General features: G+C 32.2%; 1 protein-coding gene across 1 annotated transcript in view; it reads left to right on the forward strand.

The window, feature by feature from the left end:
• The first annotated feature begins 504 nt into the window (after positions 1–504).
• Positions 505–18,655, forward strand: part of LOC131852091 (MAP7 domain-containing protein 2-like) — a 74,072-nt gene continuing 55,921 nt past the window's right edge. Inside the window, 1 exon segment of the mRNA XM_059202715.1 lies at positions 505–817. Within this exon segment, the coding sequence (XP_059058698.1) occupies positions 772–817 (46 nt within the window). The 5' untranslated portion in view covers positions 505–771.

Raw genomic sequence — 18,655 nt, forward strand, 5'->3', positions numbered from 1 at the left:
ATCTGTAGTATAACATCAGTTATCTAGCTCTGCTTTAATATCTGTTGTAACACAAGAACATTTTACTAAGTGATTTACTGTAAATTCCAATAGATGGCGTAATCTCCTATATCTCCTAGTCCTGTCAAGATTATTGTCTTAGAACTACTATAAATAATTAATTCAAATAATAATATTATAGAATAAAAACACTTGTGTTTAAAAATATAACTAATAGTTTTAATATCACTTCTTTACTTTTCATTCCAGGTGCCATTTCTACATTGGCCACTAGATGGAGTCATACGAACATCAATGTAGGAAAGTTTGATTTACATCGCTTTATTTTCAACGTCATATTACTTGTTATTCAAAGTAAACACGCAATGTAATTATTACTTAAGTCAGTATTTTTTTTAATAAACTATATGACTCAGATACACAGCAGCACAGCTGTTAATGTTGGTTACATAATGCAATAAAGATAATTTATTACAGCTAATAACTTTTAATAAGGATATTGATAATTATTTGTAAATATATTATTACTACTTAGAGACAATAACTAAAAGCAACATCTATTTGACATTTTGTTTTGAAGGTTGCTCGCGTGTGTCTCCGATCGCCATCTCATCGCTCGACGGCCGCACGTCATTGGCAGTGAACGGAACGAAGTGTTGTAGAGTTGTAGTATAGATCGCTGGCTGGCTGTCTGAAAATAGTGAATCAAGTATGAGTTTTCGAAATATGTTCGAATAAAAAGTGTTTAGTGAGTGACTGTCATCCAGCAAGATGGTTGGTGACGTGAAAGAATTTTCCGAAACCGCTGAAAGTAAAGGTATATGTGCAATATAGTTGAAACGTGCCATTTTAGTGTAGTATGTGATTGAAAATTGCCTAACCCTAAATCGCGTCGTGGCCTCACGACGTGGGTCCGTGTTCGAGAAATTCCGCAATGAGATGTCCGACGCACTCCAAATGTTTTGTTTTTCATCTTTATTTGGACACCTTTTTCCCGTCGTGGTATGTTCTAAAATTAGCGTAATAGTTACCAGTTGGGCATTGGTTGGAATGCAAGTACGGCCTTATACCTACCTTGGCTGTCATCCGACGAATTTTACTCCTTATTGCAGCACTACCGTTACATGTATTTTCTTTTTTTTTACTTTCTAAGACAATTTCACGGTTATTTCTTCTGGTTTGAGGTGGCTAGAGGAATTTTGTTCCTTCTGAGACAGCTTCCATATTTTAATTTATACAATGACGTATGGGCACACATACCTACGGTTTTACCATGCCTGCTGTTCACAATGCACTTTCTATATTTATCTTATCAGTATATTAGAGAACTTTCCATAAAATGCAATAAAAATTTCACTTTATAACCTGAAACTAAGCCTGTTATATCTTTAGATTGAAATAATAGTGTTCATCTTTATCTTGTGTTTTAGGCTACTTTTAATTTTGTAAATATGCTTGTCCATAAAGGATTAATTAGAGATTACTTATTTGTTTATTGTATTATACAATTAAGGTATATACATTTCAATACTTCATAGAGATACAGGAAATTAAATACAATAGGAGAGCCTTATGGCTGAAAGTTTTTTTAGGCAATGTCTGTTACCATAATAGTCAATCATGTATCAAGTGATGATTGGATCAACTGTAGTAATACATATTTTTGCTTTTTGAACTTGTAAAGATATAGTGTTGGTGTTTTTAATTGAATTAGTATACATAATATTAAATAAATTCATGTATAAGGGGATTTGGATAATTTTTAAAAGGAATTTAAAGTGTAGAGGGTGCTAATGTACTTATCTGGAAGCATATCATATAGAATAGCATCATTTGTTTTATATTTTATTATGGGTATATTTGACGAAAAAAAAACTACAGCAAATAGTGGTCTTTCAATGTTATGTTCTCAATTAGCATAGAAAAAGAGTGTTCTTAATTTGAATTTAGAGTCAAAGCTATTTCATCTATTAGAACAGTTTCGGTTACTTATTTTTTGTTTAGGCAACTTAATATTATTAATGTAATTTTAAGCCATATTATATATTCCTTACAGATTAGCATACATATAAAATAAATAATCTATATCTATATGGGCCTTTCTCCACTAACAGGAAAATCATGGTCCAAGCATTTTTTTTTACTTTGCCTATATTAATGCATAGTTTTATTTATTAAAACACATAATATATAACCTGTTATTTAAGGAGCCAAGCTTAATCAATATTTAGAATCATAATTATTTCATAAAATTGGTCTGAAAGTCACTAAAAACAGTCCTCTGTTTTGTCCTAATTCCGGATCGAGTATGATTGGGTTCGGTTTTTATTAGTTGTTATTAAAAATGTAAAATCTTATAAGTCTATGAACATAAAGAATATTGAATGCATGTGAACAAAAAACAATTATAATTTTAGAGATTTTTTTTTTACTAAAAGGTAGTGTTATTTTGTCCGATATATTTGTGAACAGTCCACTGTCACAATTTGAATATCGCGCCACAAAAATATTAAACACTATTATGGGTATATTTCGCGTGAAATGGAACGTTAACAGTGTGAAGGTTACTCGGTCGTCATGCTGAACAAGTCTCCAAGATTTTGCGCAGTGACAACTTCGCGTCTGTGTGGGAGCCACGTCTCTGTAATGTTGAGTGAACATTCCTCTGGTAAGTCTATTTTACAGTGTTTTATGTGTTATAATTATATTTATTTAATAAAAATATTGCTCAGAGTGATAATTTAGACCTGTTTCTGTGTTTTGAAGTAATATTTAAACCGATACGTGGTATGACATTTTTACGTAAAAATAACAGTCCTCTGTACAACAGTCCTCTGGAAATTTATAATACAGAGGACTGTTTAATGGGACAGAGGACTGTTTTATTTGACGTCCGTGTACTTTATTAATAGTCTTTATAGTCTGCACTAAACTACTGCTTGCCAATAGCGTCTTTCTTTCTTACATTAGCCTGTTCCGCTAATTCAGGTCTTTTTTTTCTATTATTATGGATTTTAGAATATAAAATGAAATATGTACCTAGTAACTAAACCATTACGGTTTTTTATATATTGAAAGTATGTTTTATTGTTTAAGAATTGCCGCAATGTCACCAAAGAAGAAACCTAAAACCAAAGAAGAAATAGAAGAGCAGAAACGAATTGCAGGAAGATTAAGACATCAACGGCTAAAAAATGACCCAGTAAAAAGAGAGCCATTGAAGGAAAAAGTACGTCGAAACTACCAATGAAAGAGGGAAAAAGGTACAAGAAAGTCAGTTCATGATATGAGTCGACGTAAACACAAAGCTGTGACTAAAGAATAGAGAAAGCACTGTGCTATCTTTCGCGCAGGCAAAAAAAGGCTTTGAAAGAAATTACAAACAACTTTGTACGAAAAAATACCATATGACCACTCCGCGAAGTGATGCTATTAATGCGAGAAAGCGTAATGCTAGAAAGAAACGTAACAAAATTGTAAAGGATAAAGACAAAAAGTTGGAGTATTACTGAAAAAAATCCGAGAAATATAGGAAGAGATTAGAACGTTTGGAAAAAGCTAAGACAAAGGAAAATGTAGACACACCTAACACTAAACTTACCCAAATGCGTGATTCGCCAGAAGCTCGCATAGAAGCAGTCAAAAACTTGGCATTGGGGAGACCTGCAAGAGAACCGCTGATGTCGTCGTCACTACAGGAGGTGATATTGAGACATTAGTATAGAGGCTATTCAACGAAGATGTTCCGCAATTAACTTGTTCACGATTGACGATAAAGCCATCCAAGAATTGACAGACGACATTCAAAATGAAACAGTTAATTTAAAAAACTTTAATGGCTCTATAAAAATACATCAAGTTAAGGCTGAAACATTAAGAAGTCCTCTGGAATTAGCTCCAAGTACCGCGAAACTCATAATGAAAAGTTTAAGTTGCACTTGTGAAGACGAGTGCCAGCATTTCAATTTAGTGTTAGTTACAAAAACAAGACAAAACTTAACGTAGATGATATTTACACAGACTCTGAAAGTGAAAACATGGACAACTCACAGGATTCCACAATGGAGACCCACAACGACGTTGTACTGGCTGGACCTAGTTCAATCAACCAACAGAATTACACTATCACATCTTGATTGCATGATTGGTGATTACATCGTGGTTAAATTTCTAGTAAGAAACACTGAATATGCTGATACATAGACACGGAAGAAGGCGAACTAACAGTAACCTTCTTAAAAATTGTTACTGTAAATGTGATGCTAAAGGACACACATTCAGAGGCGATGAAAACGAAAATTTCTATATGTGATACAGTATTAAATAAAGAAGAAAATTTATTTGATTGCAATGAATAATTAATATTGTGTTTTTCTTCAAATAAACATTGATATAAACTGTCCTCGGGGTGGAAAAAACAGTACTCTGGGTGGCAAAACAGTCCTCTGCCGCATTTTTTTACAAAGTTGCCTATAATTCTAAAAATAAGGGAAAATTACAATGGTTTCTTGTTCATATGCATTTACATTATGACTATCTATCGATTTAACATATTATATTTTTAATTTTGTTGAAAAATAGGTTGGGACAAATTTCAATAGACAAGTTTCCAGTTAGTAGAGAAAGGCCCATATAACTTAAATGATATAATGATACTTTTTTATCACTATCCTTATTGTCCACTTAGAAACAATTATAAGGTAGCCTCTTAATATGTTTGTATTATGTTTAATGTTAATTATATTATAGTATTATTAGCATATTTATGCTAATAATAATTATACATAATAGTATTTTTAAAGAGTTAATGATCTATTTGTTAAATACTCATTACAATTAGAAAAGGATCATCCATATTGGTTCTGTATTGATAATGTTTCATCATTAACATGGATTTAGTCTCATTTTTGGTTACAATATGTTTTCCCCATAGTGACAACATAATGAATAAACATATTATACAATGGACTTAACCACACATGTGTTTTTTATGACCAAATTAAAATTTGATAAATAAAAACACAAAATTGTATTAAAGAAAGACTGTCTTTGTTCAAATAGAATATTATATTTCATATAAATGTTGTAATATATGTACATGTTATAAATTAATAAAGGTTGACTATAGAAGTTCACCTTGTAAAATTAATAATAATAATCATCTTAGTACCTACAAGATTATTTGTCTTCTACTACTCATAGAATTCTTTCTTGGAGATATCATAGTTAAAAGAATAAAACCATTATATGTATCATACACTACAAAAAGAACTACAATTTGCTAGAATTTCTCTTGGTATAAAGTGACTAACTAACACATACAACTGAACATAAATCATTCTTCAAACCTTAGGAAGTTGCATATTAAAAAATTCAGAATCTCACTATTAAAAGAAAAATAAATAATATACACTCAGTCTGAGATTCTTATTGTGTGCTATATTTGATATCATTGCTAAATTATTCAAATGAAAAACATTTCAAAATTTAATATTTGTTATTGAAACATTGTGTGGGAGACCCAACCCAACCTTCACCAAATTAGTTTCGAGTCCGTTGACAATTTATTGTCAACTGTTACATATGTCCCACAATAGAATTTTAGTCATAGTCTTATGATTGAAGTTCTAGAATATTCTAAAAATTCTATAAATAATTTTTAATTAGTAAAGTTAATTTCCTAACCTATTAATTACACAGACGGTGGAAACATTTCACATTACTCTCTAGGAATAGCAATGCATGAATGTCAAAGATATAACATATATTTAATAATATCTGTGGTACTGTTTATGTTTATCTGTGTTTGTCACATGCAGTAACTAAAGACTCAATTAGTTAAATCATTTAATTATTTTTTAAACTAGCGTCCTGTTTCTGCGCAGATACATTACAAATCTTTGAATTTCTCTGCCATACCTCTTGAATCACTCTAAAATCTGTTGCACAATATAAAAGATTTTGACTTGAGACTTTGTTTTATATATAATATATATATTGTGTAAAGATTATATTTTGATAATAATAAAATATATTTTAATAGAAAAAGTATAAGCAATTTTCACACCAATAGCTTTATAGAATATTTAGAGTAACAAATACCATTTTCTGTACAGACATCTCTTAAGTACCTTAATTATATTTGCAGAAATTGTATATATATATAAACACTAGACACTTTTCACTTATGCCTCAAATAAAATATTAACACATGTTCATCATGACATAATGTGTTTAATTGTAATCTACACCAATGATTAAATGTTAAAATTATAAAACTATATCTTTTTATTTAATTGTTTATAGATTAGATTGTTTGTGATAGATGGATCATTATTATTAGGTACAAAATGTGGTAAGTTTTCAAGAAATAAAACTATTAATGTCCTATCTAATCAGACCAATGCACTTTAAAAAAAATATAATTGTAGTAAATAAATCATATGTTGGTAGCTACCATATTACTCTTAATCATAATAATATAAGGGATGGCCCAAAGCGGCCACGGCACTATCTTTTTATTTTTTTATCATATGATAATAAATTAATAATTTCTATAAAGAATGGATTCCAAGTTTTGTTTTATTACAAACATGGTATTTATAAAATATAACAAGTGTATATGAACCAGTTATTGTCACAGGTACTATATATGTGACAATAACTATCGCTACTGTGCATTTCAATTAGTTATGACAGTTGAGAAGTACTGGCAAGAAACTCAAGGAATAATTTCTTTTTGTTATGAAAATTTTAATGCATATCGGGTAGGTCTGAGAATCAGCCAACATCTATTTTTTATACCCCTTAATGATAATGGCGACCCACCCCTAAATATTTTTATTTTAGTATGATTTAGCATTCACAAATACCTACAACGCTATATTTTCACTCTTCTGCCAGCAACCCCTATTTTTTAATTGCGATATTAATTTATAAGGCAAAACGATGTTTTCCTAGACAGCTAGTATAAGTTTTACTTCCAACTTTACTTCATATTCCTATATTATCATATGCTAACATTACCTGAGTAGATTTTATCTCGAATTCACTGTACTAACAATTTCTGCTTATTTAAGTGGAAAGTTGTTATTTTATGCATAATTACATTTGAGTCATCACTTTTGTATGGTCTGTACTTACCTGGTTCGCTACTTAAGTATGTTTGCTGTAAAATATTGATCTTCGGCAGTACTTTTCTAAAATTGAAACTACCTAATGTCAATCTTTAAAATTTCATACTATTACACTGTTTACAAAATAATATCAAAGTATATTTCCTAACTATGACAGTGTTTTAAATCCGTACTAATATTAATGCGAAAGCAATCCTTGTCTGTCCGTCTCGCTTTAACACCAAAACTGCTTCGAATTTAATGAAATTTGGTACAAAGATAATCTAGACCTTGAAAGGACATCGACTATTAATGCGAAAGAAGGGTTGTAAGGGGTGGAAAGGGAAGATTAGAAGTATGGTCATTTTTAAAGCTATTGTAGAAGCATGAAACTTTATTTTTAGGCTGTTGAATAAATATAAATTAAAATGATATGCAAAGTTTGTAAAAATTATACCCTTAAGGGGCTCAAATAACATAAAGAATGGTTTGAGGTCATTAGTGAAGCTATACGGATGAAACTTTTTTCTTTTTGGTTTAGATTATCAAATATTATTTCTTTATTTGATTAAAGTCACTAATACACGCGGGCACAGCTAATTACTAATAAATGTCTATCTAAATCTGTAATGTTTGTATGATGATTGAAACAAGATTAATAAAAATCGGTTTAGAATTTAATACTCAATACATATTGCATTCCATGTTTACAGTAACATATGATCATAATTGGTAAATATAAAACAATAAGCATACCCAGTTAGATCTCATAAACATAACTAAATTATTATTATAACAAATTATTAATATTTAGTACTAATTACTATGTCCCATATGAAAGGTTTCTTTTGAAAGTCAGAATTTAATCAACACTTCATTTCATGGAACTGTGGGCGACAGAGCACCCATGATCAACATATTGGGCTCCTATCTTTTAAGTTACATATGGTTACCTCACAATGTCACACCCACGCTAATCACTCGCACGTATTACCACCTCATAAGCACTGATATCGCTTAACAAGTCATTGGAAATTAGAAAATAGTCTTTATTATAATGTAGCATTAAGTTTCAACTTATGAATTAATGAGGACAGTGCCACAAGGTCGTACATCCTAATAAGTACAGTCGTATTTACTTTACTTCTTGCCAATGACATTGTAATGGGTCCGAATCACTTGTTTATAATCTAAAGCTGGATTTAGACTGAAGGAATTCGTTTAAATTGCCTAGTATATATTTCATTGATGACTAAAGGAATAAAATGAAATCTAGAAATCTCTATGTATACAACGTTTGATTAGACCATGTCTTTCAAGCAGAATAGTTCATAAAGTTAATGATGGTTCAAATTGTTGCCGGTAAGAGAAATGGATTGATTAATGAGGACTTTGTGATGGATGATAATGGAATGGTGGTCCCGCCTGCGCTAACGGTTTTCGCCGGCGGGGCACCAGTGGAGGATGATAAGATGAGCAAGAGGTCAGGTCAGTTAGCCCATCGTCACAAATTCACCAAGAATTTATCACGATGATTTGCAGGGGGAACCACGTGCACGTCAACCTGATATGGTACATTGCTAGCAATAAGATCAGTCCACATTACTAACAATCCCCTTTCGCCCCAGTAATGAGGACTACGATCCCATTGCTAGCAATGTACCATGTAAGGAGAAGTGATTTTATCACGATAGGCTATCTGACCTGACGTCATTCTCATCTTATCATCCTCCACTGGTGCCCTGCCAGCGTATATCGTTAGTGCAGGTGGACGAATCATTCCATTATCATTTATTTTAAAAAAATCCAGACTAATCGATGGATCGATCGAGTGACAAGTCGTCTCGTACATAGTCTAAACAATTGACTACAATTTAACTTTTGAAGTTTTTACATTTAACATAGTAAGCGACCTCGATATACACTTTATAAATTGCATTAAACTTTGGAATTGAAATACGCCGTCTTACTTTAATACTTTTATCTAATCAATTTGCATTGTAAAATACACAGCTGTAATATATCTATTTGACCATGTATTTGTGTGTGTATGTGTGGTTGAACAAATAAGTATAATTATATGCGTGTACATGTAAAAACTAACTTCAATGATTAACATACGGCTGTTACATTGTTTTATTACGGAGTTCCGGTGTCTACCTTCCGTTTTCATCATCATCATTCATCATCTGATGATAAAATCGGAGGGTAAGCATTTCCAATATATATGAGAATATTATTTGTTATAAATAAACTTATATATAAATAATATTATAATATATGTGTCTTCCAAACTCTGTTAGGAGTAGGATTTTAAAAAAAACTTCACCATAGACTTGAAGACTAGACTTTTTGTAGTCAGGGAGGATTGTTAGTAATGAATAGAATACAATTTGTGAGTATGGATGGATGTTTATTTCTCTTTCACGCAAAAACTACTGAACGGATTTTGATGTAACTTTACAGTAACATAGCTTATACATCAGAATAACACATAGTCTATAATTTAAAAAGATTATATGTAAATTGGGCTATATATAATGATAAGTGTGATGCAGACGAAGTCGCACGGGTCAGCTAGTACTCTATACGACTAATACGTAGAGTCGCATATGCAAACGGTTCAATGACTTGCATGAATTTTATTTACAACGTCATACGCGTGCTATGTACATTGTTAATAATGTACATCATGCCAAATAATCTATTAATAGGAGAACAAATTCATCTCCTTACTCTGTGCTATAGAGTGTAGAACTCTATAGAGACACTATGGTTGTTTAGTTGCCTCTATGCGGATAATTGTGTGCTACCGTACGTCTTAGTATTTTTTCTGTTTTTCCGCTTACATTTAAGTAACACAACGGGTTTTGATAAAGTTTCGAGAGATTCCTCCGGAAAATTTATGGTGTAATAGAACTGCATAAATAGAGTTGTCATTAATTTAGTAATGAAGGCGAATGATCGCTTAGCTAGCAATCTACCATGTCAGGTTGACCTCCACGCGGTTCCCCCGAATATGTCACGATGGGCTGACCTGACTTCGGGCTCTTATCATTCTTCTCCCCTCCGATCGGTCCCTCATCCAATTAAACGGAGATCGAAATTACGACGGCCTGAGCCGAGGTTCGTACCCCTAGCTGTGCCTTCAGACTAAAGTCGTATCCGTCAGACGGGAGCTGGCATGAAGCCGCTCCATAAGTCCTTCCGCGGGTTTGGAATGCCACCTGCACTCACCCCCTATCGTCCGATGAAGCTGTAAAGGCCAGCTAAGGCCAACTGCATTAGAGTAATCCGAAAAAATAAAACATCCGTCCACCCTTCCACCCTTCCTGGGACCTCGCCAGCATGAACGAGGTTGTGCTTTTACGCTTGTTTAGATTAATATATTATATGTATATATTTGTTTTGTTTATAGTTATGTATGTTTTATGAATGTACTAATGATATTTTGACGCCACACAATGGTTTGTGTGCGATGTGTTACGCAGTTACGCGTATTTTCTCAGCGGGAGTCGAATTCGTCCCACGCTGTTTATAGATATTTCGTCACTGAGCCGACGGTGAAATCGACAAATTTTATGACTTGTCTATAATTTTACGAGTAAAATTGTGTTTAAGAGCAATACGTGTATAAGGGTAGAGATAGTTTGTTTATTTAAAAAATCGAATTTACAGAGTAAAGAGACGTTAAAAAGTTAAAGTTTGTGATTATGGATGGATGTTTGTTACTCTTTCACGCAAAAACTACTGAACGGATTTTGATGAAACTTTACAGTAATATAGCTATCATATATATATATAGCATTAGAATAACATATAGGCTATAGTTTAAAAAGACACTATATAAATTGGGCGATATATGATAAGTGTCATGCAGACGAAGATGCGCGGGTCAGCTAGTAATATATATATGATATATTTGACCGTATATATAGTAGTAATAAATTACAAATACAGTGCATTTAACGCCAAAAGATCAAAGCGCCAAGTTTTACATAATATTTTCAATATAAATGCTCCATAAGTTATGTTTGCGTGTATTGACTTTTTATCAGCTACTTCAGTACATAGGGATAGATATAGGAATTAAGAAACTCATATACCACAAAAACACTGAGATAAACAAGATAACTAAAAGATAAAAACGCACATGCGGACGTAAAGGCATTTTCGCTACGGATAAATCTCATAATAATATAATAATGTTATAGATGATATCAGGGTCGGCAACGCGCAAGTGATACCCCTGGTGTTTCAGGCGTTCATAGGCTACGGTGACCATTTACCATCAGATGGGCCGTATGCTTGATTGCCACCATAGTAGTATAAAAAAAAAAGATGACCGAAACCATTTTTAGGCAACCATTGCGATTCAACCCACGGCATCATTGTGTTAGAATAACATATTTAGTTTGATTTCGAATAAAAATAATGTTTAAAGAAGATAGTAAAACGATATTCGAATTCGTTATCTTTTTGTGAAGATATCGCTTAACAAACATTGTGACTGATGCGGGATCAATATGGGATGTTACTGGTAACTTGTCCGCCATTCTTTTTATAAATATTTGTATTTTTTTGATACCTACTTACTTATTTATGATTAAGCAGTTTTAATTATAACCAGTCTCACTTTTATTATTATATTTTAGTATCTTTTCATAGTTAAGTTACAACCCAAACAGTATACTTTCAAATTGATTCTATATTGGTCTAGCGGTGTAGCACTCCGCCTTACTTCCGATGGTCGCGGGTTCGATTCCTCGCACGGCACAAACATTTGTATTCATGACTATGATAGTTCGTTTCGGTTTGAGTGTTTTTATGTATAGTATGTATGTATTTATGAAAAAAAAAAATATCCTATGTACATTGTATGTTATCTAGTACCCATAACACAAGCTTTAGCTAGCTTAACTTGGGCGCTGTCTGAATTGGCCTGAGATTATTATTATTTTTTTAGTAATAAGACGGTATTTTTTGTTTAAAAAAATATTTTTAACACTACATAGTTAATTTCATGGAATTTTAAGGCGTGGTGTCTATTGCGTGTCGAAGGTTCTTCTAGTGGTGACCTTTAGTATTACATAGGTACAGTAGGCGAGACCGGGGACCGCATATTTAGCTATGTAGGTGCCACTTAACAGGTGGGCTGTCTGACTATTCACCTTCATATAAAGATGTTTTTGAATAAATACAGTACAGTCAAGTATAATAATAATAATAATAATAATTTTTATTTCAGACAACATGATCCATTGTGTTAGTAACAGCTTAATGACATAACTTATCCTATGTTAGTAATAAAATATATAATAAAATAAAAATGTAATTTTTAACATATTACCTGTCCCACCCAGTGTCTTAGAATGGGACAGTCTACTTTACAAGCAATTGTCTTCAGGACACTGTTGGAACTCGCCCGCACTCTGCCCAATAGGGACGTTTTAATAATAATTGCCAAAATTTTTGTACAAAAATTCCCAAACTTAATGCAATAGTGGTGCAATAGTCTCGATTTTAGAAGAAAATTAAAGTACAAAAATTTTTTTTGGGTGATTTTAATTCGATAGCTTTCTTAATGTCATTATTAGGTATTCAACTTTGTTAGTATTGAATTTATGCTACAATTTAATTTACCGTTTTTTTTGTGTTCTTACTAAATATACATGTAATGATGAAGCACATAATTATATTATACTAGCGACTCGTCCCGACTTCGCACTCGCATGTATTACACATATAAACCTTCCTCTAAAACACTATTTATTGCTGAAAACTGCATTAATATCCGTTTTGTTATTTAAAAGATATTAGCGAATAGACAGCGGCAGTGATTTTGTTTTACTTTATTTGTTTACCATAGTAAATATATAATTATTATCTGGTAATGTCTACTCCATGTCATCCCCTAGTAAAAGATAATAAAGCAAACAAACCACAAGATACCAGATCAAAAGAGGTAAGACTTCAAAGTCTGGTCACGTAATACGTTTAAAGATTGTTGTCATGATTATACTGATTTCTCATTCACCAATGATAGCAGCAATGTTTTGTTTTATAGTATGTAAAAATATAAGAATAGAATAGAAAATCATTTATTCAAATAAACTTACTTACATTGAAGCACTTTTGAATAGTCATTACATTTTTTTAATCTACCACTCATTCGGAAACCTGTCTCATCACAAGAAGAACGAGCAAGAAACTTGCGTGTTGCTCTTTTAAATAATTTTATTATTACTTTACATTTTTAAGTTTAAGTGTGTGAATACAAAGCACTGATTCAATTAAATAATCAAATAGGAAAAAATATTGAATATATAACCAATTGGTTAAACAATTAATAAGAGGAAATCAGTCATAGCGACTAGAGCATACCAATCCCTTCAAGCAGCACCCGTTTACGAGTATGACGGATGAGCCAGCCATCACTGCACTCGACCATATTTTAGAGAGCCCAATGACCCGGCCCACCATGCCACCACAAGTCTAAATACTATGTAGTAGCGTATACTCCATGTCCCTAGTAAAATTCGACTAAGTAAACAAACCACGAGACACCAGGTTAAAAGAAGTAAGACTTCAAAGTCTGGTCATGTAATACGTTTGTGAAGATTATACTGATTTCTCATCACCAATGATAGCAGTGGATCTACAGACTAGGAAAGAAATAATTTTGTTGGCAGACACGAGTATGATATCAGCAATAATAGTATAACTGATTCTACGTCATGACTCAGTTTTTACACCATTACATTACTAAAAACGCCTACCACATTGACATTGTGTTGAAGTGCTTTATATTATTTTATCACGGATTGAATTAATAATAAATAACCCTAGACGATTAACACAGCGCCATCTAGTCATAAGTTAAGCAGAGTAAGTGTTATAGGTATTAGACAACTGATATAAATACTTAACTATTTTTTTGTAAATACAAAACATACATAGGAAACATCCAGATCGATATTAACATTTTCAACCTAGGTAATCTCTAATCCCTACTAATATAAATGATGCTTGGGGGCCTAACATTAAATGGGGGGAATGTAATGTAATGTATGTTGGACTTGGGGGGAATAATATAAATGATCATCATTTATATTTTTCCCCCCAAGTCCAGGGTCGTAAGCTTGATTCCCACCTACATCTTAAAAAAAAATCGGTGCGGTGTATCAGTGGAGGATGATAGGGTGAGTGTGAAATTAGGTCAATTTGACGAATTCATTAGGAATTAAGCACTATGGTTTCCAGAAGACGCCGCATGAAGTGCGACCTACCATGGCATATGTATTGCTAGCAATAGGGCCGATCTTCTATGGCTTTTCTCCTCCCCCGCCCCCCTATTAGATTTGAAATTAGTGTGTTATCGTGGTTTTGGGTCATTGGGGCCAAAGTTTAGAAATTAGGACCCTTTAGATCTGTATACATACGATATACTGTAATGTATGTATGTACATGACTCAGGATAATAGATCATTTAGGCCACGTTGTCCACTCCCTGTAGCACTCGCTAGTGGAATCGAGTTGTATAATTGTATATAACTCGATTCCACTAGATTTACTATGTAACAAATTAATTCAACTCCACGCATGTCACCCCTATTTTGATTACTTATCTAATTTAATTCTAAACTGTTAAATTCCATTGTATTTAATTTAGATTAATGGCATTTTTATCCTCACTTTGTAAGTTAATGGCTGTTGCCAAGAACATATCAACGACGTAATTAGTTTATTGAATTTATTATGTCTATTTAGTTGCTCATATTATATGAGATCTAAAAAGTCGTATTTTAAAACTTGTAGTCCCAAGACTCTACAATTGAGACTACAGCATGGGGTTTTTCAAGACGAAGATTTTCCATTTCGTGGTATAAAATAAAACATAATCCCAGTCAAGAAATCTCTAAACTTTTCATCTACATTGTTTAAATTCATTGATATAATGTAATGAATACTGTCAAATTCAAATTTAAGAACATTTATTCATGTAGGTCATTTTAGTCGCTTTACCGTCCAGTTCTGTATACAGATTCAATTGAGAAGAACTGGCAAGAAACTCAATAGATTTTTTTTTAATAAGCCAGTTTATTAACAATGTATATTTATAAAGGTGTCTATGTGTAACATTAAATGAAAATCCCGTGCATGCACGCTTGTCATTAAAGTAATCGTTTAGTCGTATTGTCCACGCCACGTTTTCATTTTTAATACAATTCATTGTCTATGGCCCTACTACACAATTGCGGAGCTGGGTAAATAGAAGTCTTATATTATTCAAGTTTTAACTTTTATTAGAATCACGTAGAATCTCGCTGTTTTCCAAATTGAGTGTACTTATGTCGAAAGCACTTAAGCGGACGACTGCGTCGACACTCGTAAACTTAGGTGTAAACTGGGGAAGACATAAATAAGCAGCTTGTCGCTTAGACACTGATGGGTGCTATATACATATTAAACATATATACAAATCAATAGGTCTGTAAACACGTTGTTTAACCCAGTTTAAAAATAAGTTTATCACTCTAATGACTGCCATGATCTAGCAGTTTAGCACACAGCTTTAATTTAGATTCCTCGCCCAGTATAAAGATTTGTATTCATAAGTATGATTGTTTGTATTGGTCTGAATGGTATATTATGTATGTATTTACAAAAAGAAATATTTAAGTGTTGTCTAGTAAACATAACACAAGCGTTGCTTAGCTTGTCAGTCAATGTCGTCATATGTATTGCTATTATTATTTCATAATAGTTTTGTTTCCATTAATTTTTGTTTTTAGAAGAACAAAAATGTAGCTACTTGTAAAACATTGTATGTAAGTAGACACCAATAAAATACAAATATGGCTAATAAAAATTAATAGTCTTGATAACTAGCATTCCCGACCCTGAACCGTAAAGTGTGGGTCCATAAATAAAGTAAACAAAGCACTAAAGAACAGATTTTCCGAAATTTTCACCAGTATGCACATTAAGAAATTCGGGTTAGGCGACTGGCAATGACTACTTTAGTAAAATAAATACTAGGCACGCATAAATACCAGATGTTATACACAAGTTTTTTTATCGGTTCATTGATCTGCCATAATCATATAAATTTGTCAAGAGTAGTTAACGGATCGTCTAATCAATCGACGGATATAGATTTACCTTGACGGCTATCGGCGCTAACATGATCTCTATTCGTCGAGAGCTATCTCCTATTTATAGTTCTTTAACTATCCAATTATTTTGTATGTGGCTCGTTTCGTAAAAATATAACGGAGCAATACAGTGTAAAAATTTTGTTTTGTTACTTAATCAATCAACAGTTGAACTTATGTAGATGAAAACTCATGTTGTGTATTCACTTCTACAAGTATCTATTTGCGTAAAAATATACCGAAGAGCTTTCTGAAGATGAAGTCAGCAGTCTCGACGAAACCAGTATAGTGCTAACTGGTATTTATTATCTCTAATAAGATAAGATTTCCAAATCTAATCAAGTCAATGATAAATATAAATCAAACGCTCCACTTCTAAGGGCCTAAACACATCTTTTGACAACTTGATTTTCATAATACTAAGTGTTTCATTATAGTAGCACCCTACAAAACAAAATTCAAAGGATTAAAAAATCGAAAGGGAACATGCATATATTCGTTATATCACGTACTTAATTTGTTTATCTGACATTTGTTATTAAGGTTAGGTTGTTATAAAATTTGTTATATCAAGATATTTGTATAGTTTCATTTAACCCCAATATTACGTACTCCTCTTGTTCAATCAAACATCGTCTAATAATGGTAACACAATTTGATCAAAGTACAGTATGTATTTTCTATAATTATTTAATGGAGGAAACGTTATATAAAGGTTTTAAGTCTTTTTTTGTAGTTGAAAATTTGTTATAAATAGGTTGTTCGTAATATAAAATTATATTTTTGTATTTTTATATTAAATTACATTGATTCCTATGAGCAATTCAAGAAGAATACGAGCAAATTGTTAAATCTAGAAAAAAAATATATTGGTAATTAATTATATTGGTTGTACTGTAGTAAGCTACTTGAAAGCAGAAGTTGCAAATGGGACAGGTGTCAATGCAGACATCTTCATGCAAAATCTTATTCATGACGGTCTCTATAGCTTTGCTATAAGATTCCTTTTTTAAACTTCATGCAAAATCTTTTCATGACGGTCTCTATAGCTTTGCTATAAGATTCCTTTTTTAAACTTCATGCAAAATCTTTTCATGACGGTCTCTATAGCTTTGCTATAAGATTCCTTTTTTAAACTTCATGCAAAATCTTTTCATGACGGTCTCTATAGCTTTGCTATAAGATTCCTTTTTTAAACTTCATGCAAAATCTTTTCATGACGGTCTCTATAGCTTTGCTATAAGATTCCTTTTTTAAACTTCATGCAAAATCTTTTCATGACGGTCTCTATAGCTTTGCTATAAGATTCCTTTTTTAAACTTCATGCAAAATCTTATTCATGACGGTCTCTATAGCTTTGCTATAAGATTCCTTTTTTAAACTCCATGCAAAATCTTTTTCATGACGGTCTCTATAGCTTTGCTATAAGATTCCTTTTTTAAACTTCATGCAAAATCTTATTCATGACGGTCTCTATAGCTTTGCTATAAGATTCCTTTTTTAAACTTCATGCAAAATCTTATTCATGACGGTCTCTATAGCTTTGCTATAAGATTCCTTTTTTAAACTCCATGCAAAATCTTTTTCATGACGGTCTCTATAGCTTTACTATAAGATTCCTTATTTATGCCGTTGCGTTTACCAACGAATTATTGATCCTTGGATAATTCGTATGTTACTTTAATTCTCATTCACCACATATCGATTATTATAAACATTCCCTTACTTCGTGTACGTGCTGGGAATTAATTGGGTCAGTGTCGTGAATAGCTTGAATAGTTGCGTGGGGCTTTGTTGTGTTACTTTTAAAATCAACCCCGGCATACCCTGCTTCGTTTGTTGAGTTTCAGTTGTTGCTTTTAGGCCTGTTTATAAAGGGCGTTTAAAAATCGGTGTTAACTTGGCACCGGCGGTAATATCATTATTATTGTGATATCATTTGTCAGTGTCTGGTTTAGATTAATAAGCCGTCATCTGTCTAAATACCTATTTAGTTATCAAACTTTTTATTGAAAATTGAGTAATTTGAAATTATATGAAGATGAGAAAACGCAAACACGTAATTTTCATTTGAACTTCTATTATTCTAATTAAAATAACTCATGATAATCAGTATCATGAGTTATTTTAATTAGAATAATAGAAGTAGCATAAGAGATACCGTTTTTAAATGAAAATTACGTGTTTGCGTTTTGTCTAGCGATCTCAGATCCATTGTTTGAAAAAGAGAGAAAGGTCTTGTTTAATATACTTGGTTGTTCGATTGCTAAATCATATGGTACGTAGACATTTGGCAGCCTTTATATTTTGAAGCATAGAGAAATTCTAACGACTTATAGACATTTAGATGATCGTAGTGAATTCGCTGCGGTCCATTTGGGA

Source organism: Achroia grisella, unplaced genomic scaffold (genome assembly GCF_030625045.1).
Source record: "Achroia grisella isolate CSIRO2021 unplaced genomic scaffold, CSIRO_AGI_Agris_v1 utg840, whole genome shotgun sequence".
NCBI lineage: Eukaryota > Metazoa > Arthropoda > Insecta > Lepidoptera > Pyralidae > Achroia > Achroia grisella.